Source organism: Coffea arabica, chromosome 2c (assembly GCF_036785885.1).
Source record: "Coffea arabica cultivar ET-39 chromosome 2c, Coffea Arabica ET-39 HiFi, whole genome shotgun sequence".
NCBI classification, from domain to species: domain Eukaryota; kingdom Viridiplantae; phylum Streptophyta; class Magnoliopsida; order Gentianales; family Rubiaceae; genus Coffea; species Coffea arabica.
This window is the reverse complement of record NC_092312.1, coordinates 538,413-550,661: the sequence shown is the minus strand read 5'-3', so window position 1 is coordinate 550,661 and position 12,249 is coordinate 538,413. Positions and strand designations below refer to the sequence as shown.

At 36.7% G+C, this 12,249-nt stretch overlaps 1 protein-coding gene across 1 annotated transcript; it reads right to left on the bottom strand.

Moving 5' to 3' along the window:
* Window positions 1-9,836: 9,836 nt before the first annotated feature.
* LOC113724807 (UNC93-like protein 1) lies at window positions 9,837-11,872 on the bottom strand. Its single transcript, XM_027247699.2, has 2 exons — window positions 10,422-11,872; window positions 9,837-10,290 (listed from the first exon to the last, which is right to left on the bottom strand). Exons 1-2 carry the CDS (start codon window positions 11,615-11,617, stop codon window positions 10,065-10,067), a joined length of 1,422 nt encoding a protein of 473 aa, XP_027103500.2. The 5' UTR covers window positions 11,618-11,872; the 3' UTR covers window positions 9,837-10,064.
* Between the last annotated feature and the right edge of the window lie 377 nt (window positions 11,873-12,249).

Here is a 12,249-nt window from a genome sequence, read left to right as displayed (position 1 = left end):
GAGTATTTCGTTTATAGCTCAGGATATACTAACCCGTTTAACCTGAAAATTTACAGGGATATCCAGGACTTAAGGGGCTACAATGTTGAAGAAGGAAACTTTATCCAATTTTGAATGTAACAAGGTAAAAAATGCAAGACACTATACCAGAATTGCAAAACAGGATCACAAACCGTATTTGACCTTAATATGCGGTAATGGCACCAAATTCACTACGGTTATCGGATGGGGGTGTAAGACCCACCGTTTCGAAGCTAAGAAACAGGAGTACAACAATGTAGAAGGCCACTCAGTCCAAATCCTAGCACAACTAGGTCAAATATGCAAAATACAAATCCAGAATTACCAAAACAGGTTTGCAAATCACATAAAACTGTAATGACTATAACTTAGTCTATACAAGTCCAAATGCCGAAATTCCAAAGGCATAGGTTAGCTAAGACATCCTGCTACATTTCATCAGAAGACACCAACTTCAAAATCCAAACCAAAATCAGTCAAAATGGACAATTACTATCGCAGTTTTCGCATTCTGTCCAAAGCAGAACAGCTACAGTAATTCCGTCATAACTCACTCTACACTAAACCAAATGACCTGAAATTTTACAGGCACCTCAAACACATCAATACCTACAACTTTAATGTTTTGAGCAAAGTCAAATTCGGCCTCTAACCCTATGATCCAAAACCGGACAGAATTGGGGATTATCAAACCCTAACTTTTCTCAATTCATTCCAAACCCAAAATTGATTGCAAATTCTTATCAAACACACCTACTAGAGTCATTATAGTCCATTACCATTCATCATACAAGGCCACAACATCCCATTCATATTAAACCAGAAAATTCATCATAAAATGGAAAACTTCACCAAATCACTTCAAACCAAGATTAAAACCAGAAATTTCAGCACTCTTATCACTAATAAGCACAACATAAGCATCATTAGGTGTAGTAGGGTGTTTCAAGCTTCACTTACCAAGAACCAAGAGAGAGGAAGATGTTGGGCACCTTAGACCTTCAAACAAACTTCACCACAACCCTTACTAGCACTAGAAGATAAGATTTTATGGAGTGAAATCTAGTCTAAGCTTTTGTTTATGGAAGATTGAAGCTTATGGAAGCTTGAGAGATGGAAAATTTCCTCCCTTCTTTGAGCTTAGAGAGCCGGCCACCAAGGAGAGAAAAATGGTGAATTTTGAATGATTTTTGAGATATTTAACCTTTGGTCAAAAAAGTCAAAATTGTGAATAGTAATTCTTAAAGTCCAACCAATCATATTGTGACACTTGTCACACTCATTAATGCATTCTTATCTTCCTTTTCTCTCTCACATCACTCACTTCACACACTCTACTTATCTCTTAACACCCGATAAATTTTACACAGTATCGGGAATTTAACTTAATTGGCCGAATTTTTCCGAACTTTTCGCACTAGTGGGTCCCACGTCCGATATACGTTCTTAATTTCTCAAAATCTAACCAATACTAGAAAAATCATCTAAAAACTATATTTACTCATAAAAATTATCTGGGGAATTTTCTAATAAAGAAAATGTAGGAAAACGGGTTTTCAATCTTAACCGGAACTTAGGGTTTAAATCTTAATCCCTACTTAGGGTTTTCGAAATACTCCCAAAACCAAACGTTACCGCCCAATTAATGAATATATCAACGTAGAACGAACTGGGGCCTCACACACCTAACCTATTTCTCTCCTCGATTTGACTCATTTTTATCTCTTTCCAAATTCAAACATATTTCAGAATTAACTCAACTAATCGGCTAGTAATGTATTCGGTTGCTTTATTCATAAATACTTGTGTTTTAAGTTTTAACACTTGATCTAATCAACGCATAATCATGGTAGAGATAAGTCAAAGATGACGAATCTTTCATGATATTCCAACAATAGTTTTTTTTTTATATAAAAAAGAAAAATTTTCATATCTCTTCACTCTTTTCTCACTCCCAAATGCTGTCAGGTATAGAATTTAAATTGTAGAACCGTAGTTTTTTTTTTTTTAAGGTTCTTTGTGCAAACTACGAAGGGCAACAAGAAAAAGCGAGACCTCCAATACCACTAAGACTGTTAACTGCAAATAATTATAGGAGGCGACAGGTTCAGGGTAGTATTTTTTCTGATAAAACAGGCCATAGTATTCTGCCAGTTCTCCATTCAATGGTGTTCTTTGTGTTCAAGGCATTCTAATTTTAGGACTTGTAGGGTTGGCATTTATGCTGACTATATTTGGGCAAGTAAATTTTCATGTATAGCAGAATAGAGAGTCGACATCCCAAACTCTGGAGAATGAATGACATATACACTTGTAATTCATTCTCTCAACAAACAAAGTAGGGCAAATTACGCCAAATGTCACTAAACTATACGCTAATACTTGTTCAAGTTATTAAACTATTTTGTTAGCAAAAAATGTCACCGAACTGACCAAAATGCATGTTTTGTAGCATTCCGTGTAATTTTACACAAATGGAATGACTGTCATGTGAGTTGCAGGCTTAATTTTTAAGGGGCAAAATCGTGAGTTCAACTTCTTGATTGAAGTTTGTCTTCACAAACAGGCCCCGCCTTTTAGGCCAGCATCATTTGTGGTTCTCTGATACCATTAGCCATAAGGAAACAACTAGTGTTCTGTTCATAAAGGAAGGGGATTCACTAGCAATGGCAGCTCCTTTTCCCAACTTTATTGTTCTCACCTGCCCTGTCATGTCTTAGGGATCCAAGCCTTCTTTCTTGACGAGAAGGGGTCCGGCCAAAGCAAAAGAAAGAGGAGAGGACTTCCTATTCCTAATAGGCTAGCCTCCTACTATGTGAAAGAAGAGCATTTTCTCTCATATTCGCTTCTATAGAAGTAGTTCGCTTAGCCGCAGCTGAAGCCATAAATCTTGCTCGGAATGCTCCCAAGGTTCATCGGTCGGATTGGAAAAAACAATAGCAAAGGATGGTCGTAAATCAGGGCTTTCTTCAAAGGGAGGAAAGGGCCATTTTGACTGGAGCCATGGACCCAAAATGAGTCTTTAGTCGCGGGAACAAGCCCAAAGTAGGAAAGGCATTTTCCTTGTTTAGCTGTGGGAACAAACCCCCTTTAAGGGGTTATTTTCTTGACAGGAATCAACAAAAAATTTACCTATTGCAGGAAGCTTTGATAATCAAACGTGCAAAATAAATGTCTACCAAAAATATATTTGTGTATATTATAAGCAAAAAATCTAAAGCCACAAATAAAAATCAAGAACAGAAGAAAAATGGCTATTTCTAAGATTTTTTGCTTGAGATTTGGAGCCCATGACTTCACTGAGGTCAAACACAATACAATAGGGAATTTTCATCTTTCTACACAAAGTAGGAAGCCGAACAACCAACTTGATTGGGTCCACATCATGAGCAATAACCACCAATTATGCCTTGTTCTGCCTGAGGATCCTCTTCTTCCTCTAGATCCGGACGTCGAGTGGCCATTTGATGAACTTGATGAGATCCTTCTTTGGTGGGAGGGTTCCTCCAATTCCAGACTGCTTCAGACGAATCTTGAACAAAGGATTCACCACCTTTTCGATCTTCTCCTTTTGCTCACGGCTCCTCTCTTTGCAATATACAATACCTGACTATCTTCAATTTCCACCTTGACTTCCTCTTTCTTCAGCGCACAAAGATTGGTTTTCAAGACATTAATTTCTGGGGTTTCTTTCCAATCAATGCAAGCGCTTGCAAATATTGATGTCAATGGAGAAACCCTGCATATTTTTCTTTCAATTGAAAGTTGGAGGAAATTGAGATCCCCAGTTTGAAGGAGTTCGTCATTGTGGCTTCTTTAGTGCGCTCAAAATTTTAAGACAAGTTTGCCCTTCAAACCCTACGCTTGCAGATCACATGATATCCATCCCGTTTGACTTCACGGTGAAATTACACGAAATACTACAAAACATGCATTTTGATTAATTCAGTAACATTTTTGGCTAACAAATAAATTTAGTGGCCTGAACAAGTACTAGTGTATAATTTAGTGATATTTTTGGTGATTTGCTCAACAAAGTAATGGCATCTAAGAAATAAGCCGTGACCCAAGCTGGCAATATAAAGTTGAAGTTGGGGCTGGTGGATGCAATCCGAGGGGCAAAATTTGTCCGCATGCTTTGGATTCCAAAGCTATGGTTAGCAAAATTTGTGTGAGGCATGGCTTTTAGGATTGGAAAAACACAGCCAGGGCAAAGAGCTTGTGACGACCCTATCTTCTTCTAGGACATATCTCAAGGTTTAGCGGATCGTCTGTCCAACTTTCGTCAGAACTCACTCACTCACGTCAAGAAAATAAGGTGCAACTTCAAGAGTAAAGGAAATAACAGTTCCCAAGTTTGGAATATACAAATACATTCATTTCTATTTCAAATATTCATACAATCCCAAATATATCAAAAGATTTATGTTTTCAATGCCTTCAATCCTAATCGAGCGACTAGTGCCAGTACAATTATAAAATTTTCAAAAACTAGACTACGCTAGTTTGTACTAATCTCACGCTTCACTTATATCCCCTGTAAGGAAAACAAATGACATGAAATGAGTTAAAAATTCAGTGAGATTTCAAATAGTAAGTTGACAATATATAAAAATACAAGTATCAACGTAACAAAATAGCGAGCATAACAAGTTCACAAAAGTGAGTAATAACACTTCAAATAGCAAATCTCAAAATAAACGAGTATAAAATTTTTCAAAAGAAATAATAATCCGATAAGTAATAATCATATCAAAATATAAGAATATGGATGGCTTTCAAGAGCCAAGTTCCCATTGTTTCACCAAAATTTGATCAAGTAGTAGTTGACACTCCGTCAATTTTCAAGTAAAATAACCAGTTCACTAGAGCACTACTTAACTATAATTTCCGTCCACCATCCAACCCCCTACTGGGTTCAAAATTCTCAATAAACACTGGTGGTAATACTCGAGCATACCGATTAATCGAGAAGATAACACTCCACTCGACAACACTAGATATCCATGATTTGTTATCTAATCGACCAAACCCTTGTCGGTTTGACTCGATTAACTAGCCAGTAGGGTTAGGGTCCCCAAGAAATCGATGAGATAACATCTACAATCAACTGAATCAAGATAAAAGTACGAAAACGAGAATGAGAGACACCTCCCACTCGGATTGAGTATGGTACATGCTGCCCTTCAACACTTATAAGTCAAGTACAAGTATATCAAGTTAATTGTAGTAATAAACAAGTACATGTCACATTAGGACAAGTGCGATAAAGTACACACTTATCCGACCAAACCAAGCAAATTTTATCCGATCACGTTAGTTAGGAATTTAATCAAATATCAAGTTCAATTACGTATTTGAAAGTACTCACCAAAGATTTAGTGCTTGTCAAAATCACGTTCAGGTGTAATTCTTTGGTTGGAATCCAAATTTACGATACAATATCATTTAAAAATTTGAAATCAATTAGGGTTCGAAACTTAAGAGTTTCACTTTAAACAGATCAAGTAAATGAAAATCGTTTACATAGAATTCATGTTACGTATTAAAATCTACAAAATTCATGCTCGCTCTTTTGGTGTTGCTAAAGAAGCAATTAAAATTTTGGAATTCGCATTTAAGTTCAAAATACGAGGAAAACATATTCCGAGTGGTCACTACTTTCATTTTTTCAAGGGTACGAGTTTCGACCAAATTTCAACATATATTCCTTTATGAAAGAAGATTTGAATACCATAAACAATCCAAATTCAATTCAATCTCAAATCTTCGTTCAAGTCGCAAGTATACACGCTTAATTCTGGAGTGAAAATTTGGGCAGCATGCCCTTTGTATTTAGCAATTTTTCAACCATTTATAGCTTCATTATTTTCCTCAACTCAACCCAAATTCACACATAAGCAATCTTAACATAATAACCTTTCAACTAGGCTTAATTTCATCCAAACACAAAGCAATTCTAGCAATGCAACCATCAAAATCAAAGTTAGAAACCAATTTTAAAGACAAATGGCTAAGTAACAGGTTTGACATCTTCCAACATTTTGGTCACAGCTGAAACTACGCTTATTAGATTGAGGTAAATTTTATGGCATTTCGAAACTAAGACAGAGACCTACATTTTCTATGAAAACATCGACACCCAGTTCCTGCATTTTCAAGATCAAAATATGAAATTTCAGAGAAAACAGAAAACTGTCCGTTAAACAGACATTTGGGCAGTCAGGGGTATTTTAATCATTTTACATGCTACAGTGCTCCAATTGTATTGCAATTTTACAAACAGCTAGTTCATTAAATTCCCTACAACTTTCATGTTTTGAGCCAGACCTGATTCGATCTTTATCATGGACGAATATGCAGGTCAGTTCGATTTCAAAAACAGGACAGAATCACTCTAAATGCTGAACTTGAACTTTTACTATAGAAATTCATATTCAAACACTTCACCACATTCATTTTCTAACTCAATATCATAAATTACTTAGTAAACAACCATAATTAAGACTGAAAATGTAAACCCTACCATTATATCATCCAAAACTAAATAATTAACCATAGGAAACCAAAAACATAAGCTTCTTTCCCAATTTTAACAAGGTTAAGTACAAGAAAAAGAAAGAAAACCATTATACCTTACAAAATCTACTTGTAGGTGAAAACCAACCTCTTTTTTTCAAAAATTTTATCACACAAACCTTTCCAATCACCAAGGGTTAAGTTTAATCGGTTTAAATTTGTGGATTTCGATCAAACAAGGCAAAATCTAAGATTGGGGTTGAAAGTTTCTCTCTTGTTTTTCCTCTCCTAAGTTCAACCAAGATGGAACAAAAATGAAAGAAAATGAAGCCAAGAAAAAGATAAGAAAGAAAGAAAAATGCTTGGTAAAAATTTCTCATGCTTTCGACAAGTGTCACCATAAGAATCATTCTCATTTTTTCTTTCTTTTCTCTCTTTTTCTTGGTCTAAAATTTCAGCTGGATTGAGAATATTTTGGGGCTGATTTTTCTCAATTAATAACAAGGAGATTAAGGTAATAAAATAGTGTTCAAGTGGTGTACTCAATCGGTAGCAAACGGTGCACGTTGGTTCAAACTTATTTTCTTTAACTGACATGTACTTGTGTATTTAGTTATGGTTCACTAATTTGTTATTATCACTTCTAATCACACACTTTTTATTATCTAAAACTCACTCTTAATTACCAAATTTAATACACACACCTCACCAAGTAATCATACGGTCAAAATGCACCAAAAACACACCAAAAATCCTAGTATGCACAAAAATCCCTAACTGATGTCATTCCTTTAGAAAAATCAGAACTTGAATTATAAATATAAAAAATTTATACAATTTAGTATGTTAAAAACTAGATTTCAAACACTAATAATCTTTAGAAGACAACTCAAAGAAATTCAGTTCATAAGTTGGTCCAAATTGAGTCATAAGCTACTACAACATTTCTATGTTTACTTGTGTAGGGCAGAATTTTCAGTCAACTTTACAAATTTTTTGGAATTTATAGAGATTGAATCAAATTTTAAATTTTACATCGTAGTAAGATCTACGAGTCTAGTTTCAAACGCAACAAACGAAACTCAATTCTGACTTTTCTATAAGAAGTTAAAGCCAATTAACCAAAACTGCGCAGAGCCTCCTATGAAAATTTCTAGATTTTCTAACAACTTGAAAGTATGAAACATTTCTTAACAAAATTCACTCCCTTAACTCAAATTCAATTATTAAAGCAATCAAGAATCAAAGTGAGTTCACATAAGAGTTATAAAGACAAATAAAATTTCGGGACCTTATAGGGCTGCTTCTGGGAACAACTGAATCTAGTTCGAGTAGGCGGAATTGTTCCTGTAGTTGTTTGCCTTCTTTTGGTGGGCTCAAATGTGCTCTCCTGCATTGCTTTAGGCATAGTTTCCAAGGTTAATATTAGTACCACATTATTAGAACAAGCAAATTATCCAAATAGGCATTGAACTTTTGGAATTATCAAGTTTTGGCTATTGAACTATTAACAGTTTAGTTTTGACCATCAAACTATCTAAAGTTTAAATTCTGAGCCATTCCGTCAAATTAATCATTAATTATGCCATTTTCTTTTATCGCGTCAATCATGTAAGCACTCATATCTGTTATATTTAACGATAAAATCTAATGGAATGATTCGAAATCTAAACTTTAGATAGTTTAATAACTAAAACTAGACTTTTAATAGTTTAATTATCAAAATTTGACGATTCTAAAAGTTTTGTGATCATCCAAATAATTTAATCTATTACAACTGATGGATTACGAATTACACGTACACAAAGCACATCGAATATCATACCCAGACGATGCATCTAAACTAAGGCACAAGGCCCCAGAAAAAAAAAAGTAAACAGTGTTAAGTTGGTAGTATATTAAACATCGAACTATACCTTTAAATTTTAACTCGGTCTTTTTCTCTCATTAAAAGATATAAAAAACTAAAAAGAAACCTAATCTTCGACGCGTCCTGCAACCAATTAATGAATCAATCCCATTCGTACAATTTCATGCCTTTAAAAAATTTTAGCGTTTGATGAATGATAATTATATAAAATTTAAATTTGAAATTTAACTTTTGCACACATATCATAAATCAAACGGTGATAGTGTATACACTGTCAGTGTATATAAGATTTACTCAAATTCCAGACCACAACTCTTACGAAATAAAATACTCTACTGACTTTGTTAAGTTACTATTATTAACTAAATAATAGAAAGATAGATGAGCTGTACGAAAACAATGAAGCTTGAAGGAGAACAACTCCTTAATTAATATTCCCAAAACTAAATAGATATAGGCATCTAGAGCTTTCAATGAATCCAACTATTTGAGAACATATTTGAGCTTGAAAAAAATTGAATCATTCAATAAATAAATCTAATTCGAACACAATATTAGACTTGTTTTATAATCGAGTCGAACATGAACTGTTTGCGAACTATTCGAATAGTTCATAAATACACATATAATTATAAGAATAAATATAAATACATTTAATAATATAATATTAGCACTTAACTTAAGAATATTTTTTCTGTGTAGTATAGTCTTAAGAATTCAAAGAATGAAGGATTAAGCGATGTAATGAAAGAAAAAGGGAAAGAAATATATGGCCTGCTAGAGGATAAGAAACATGTATGGCTTGTTATGTAAGTTAAAAGATATCAACATATACATATAGTTGTTTGTGGTTCATTTTGAAAAGTCATCAGTAGATATTGAAATTAGTTCAATAAATATCTCATCCATAGAATGAGAGAGAGAATTGGAAAATGTTATTTTTTAAAAAATATAATTAAATCATTTTCAAAAGATCATTTAGTTTAATGAGTTGAACTTGAATTCAAAATTGAATATTTATACAAATTAACAAGTCAAATTTAAGTAACATTTATTGTTCTTTTAATAGTTGATCTAACTCGAACTTTGGCACATCATTAAGCGTCTGCTTACGTTGTCAATAAACAAACGATGATGGAGCTTTGCCATCTTTGTCGCTAAAGCTTTGTTAGCGACTCAGAGAATCTCCGTATTTACTTCCTCACGCAATTATACATTAGTATAAAATTATTGATCTGCGGGAATCCATTCCAGGGGAAAATTATATAATCTCTTGCAGATGCAGATCGAATCCCGGCACGGTGATCCATTCTAGTCTAGTTCTAGCGCTCCAAATAAAACACACACACACACAGGTACATATAGGAATCAAAATTCATCACGTCAGAAGTGTAGGAATCAAAATTTGCCAACTGAAGAACTCGTATGGAAAAAAGATGGTTTCTTCATACACAATTTCTACAATTTTGATCGCAGCAAAAAGCTGGACATTTTGTTCACACTTAAATTAAAAAAAAATTTACACACTATAACTTAAAATCTCAGACTACATGGCGGCGTCTGCAATAAACGAAATCAAGTATTGAAGAAAGAAGAAGAGAGTCTGAGTCTTTATGCTGATCAAGTATACCAGTCAGCAGTAGCTGTCTCTTAATCAATGAAGAGCAGGCATGACCGATTTACCCTTGCCCTCTCCTCCTCCATCTTCACCGTCTTCATCCTTGACCGCCATTATAACCAGAACAGCTAAAAGTGGGTAGCTGATGGTGCAGAGTGTCCAATTGACGATTAGTTGGCTCAAGAATGGAGCATTGTGTGCATCCACTTGCCAAGAAACTGCTGCACCCGCACTCTGCACCCCTTTGTAGAAACCAGCATACCTGAAACCAATATTCCCACCAATTTATCCACCACTCTTTTTTGGTATCTAGACTACTGCTATGTTACACTAGTATGACTGCCTACTTTTCTATATCCTGTACAGTACAAGCGAGACTCTTAGAATGTTTACCTGCTGAGGACCTCAGAATCATCGGCCAGGGCTCCAATGACCCAATACACCATGCTCTGGAACATGGCATCAAGCAAACCGTAGCTAAAATACAACACAAAGGGCCCTGCAAACTCTGAATCCTTAAAATCCAGCTTGACCTCGGGTTCGTGATGCCGGGAGTAACCCAGCTGCTTTGCAAGTCCGCCTCCCCAAATAGCCGTCCCAAGCAAAGCGACCACGCTAATACCCAGCAGCCCCCTCGCTCTCCTGCTTTTGAAACTGAAATCCATCAGGTACCCCACGAACACCGATCCGATCATCTGGGCCCCCCAATAGAAAACATTGTTCAGCCCTCTAGTCCTCAAATTAAACAGAACCCCGTTCACGTTATTAAACTGGTAACTGTAGAAGAAGTTACTGGCCCAGGAGGCTGGCACCATGAGCAGCATTTTCCAGTTGAGGAACAATTTCAGAATCTCAACAACCTCAGTGGAGACGCTGGAGTACTTAATGTTGGTGCAGGAGGAACCGTCGTCGCGTATAACGCGACTGGGATGCAAGATCCCCAGAGAAAGAATCATCCCGACAGACATGAAGACCATGAACCCAATGTAGGTGGCGTCGTTGACGGAAGCAGCCTCGGTCCGGTGAAAGTTGAGGACGAAGGGAATGAGACCACCGATCACCCCGCCCATGTTGAAGATGCTCCAGAACATGGAGATATAAGTGCCCTTGCGACCGTGGGGGGGATAGGAGGTCATGATGGCACCCTGGGCAGCCCAGAGGAGGCCGGCACCTATACCGAGGTGGCCGCCGGCGACGACGACAAAGGCCTGATGCTGGTAGTGATTGTAGTAGAGGAAGGAGCCGGCGTACAAGACGTAAGTGGAACAGCCGGCGAAGAGGGTCATGTGGGGTCCCAAGATGTTATAGATTCCGCCGCCCATGATGCCGAAGACGGCGAAGGTGGTGTAGAGGGCGGTGAGAGCGTTGTTGGAAGCGGTGGGATCCAACTGACCTGCGCCGCCCATGCCGGAGAGGGCATTAAACATCCCAGGACAGCAAAAACACACCACTCCGATCAATCCCACCTGAACCAAGGGGGAATTGTACCTGAACAAGGACTTTTTGGGGATTTCTGGTGCTCCTCCTCCTCCTCCGCCTGTCGTCGCTGATGCTGCTGCTGTGACTTTTCCATTCTCTTCTTCATCCATGAGTTAGTTAATGCGATGATGATACACTCAATTACGCAGCAAAGAGGGATGAGAAAGAAATGCGAGCCTTGGAAATGATTCGACCATACATGTATATGTGTGTATATATATATATATATGAAAGGGATTCAGAAATCAAAAGGAAGAGAAGGGCCGGCCCGGGGGGGGGGGTGGTGTAGGGGAGTTGGAAGAGAGTATTAGTGAGTGAGGTGTGGATAGGAATTAGCAGCTGGAAGAAGAAGCAGCGAAGCGAGGAGGGCATGAATTTTATTTAAGTGGAAGTTTGGATTTTGCAAATACGTGTATTATTATATTATATGGAGCATCGAATTCCGGACTGATACACCTCCCAATTCAAACACAAAGCACCCGCAATCAAGCGACTGAGTTCGGATTACTCCGCTCACTTAACGCGTTCGAATCGAATTGAGGTGTCGGGTCTGGATCACAAAAAATTAATCGAATCTCGTAAAAATTGATTCGAACATTCATGTGTCGACCAAACAAAAAAAAAATCAAGCGACTGAATTCAACAAATATTCAATTCAGACCATATGTTATGTACTCTACAATTTTGTCTTAAATAAAATTCTACCTATTGGGAAAATATCTCGGTATGAAAGTGATACCTC

Bases quoted from the DNA above. Each gene is read 5' to 3' on its own strand.
- LOC113724807 (XM_027247699.2), bottom strand. From the start codon at position 11,617: ATGGATGAAGAAGAGAATGGAAAAGTCACAGCAGCAGCATCAGCGACG. The intron at 10,291-10,421 runs GTAAACATTCTA...TATTGGTTTCAG, and splicing joins GATTCTGAGGTCCTCAGCAG to GTATGCTGGTTTCTACAAAG.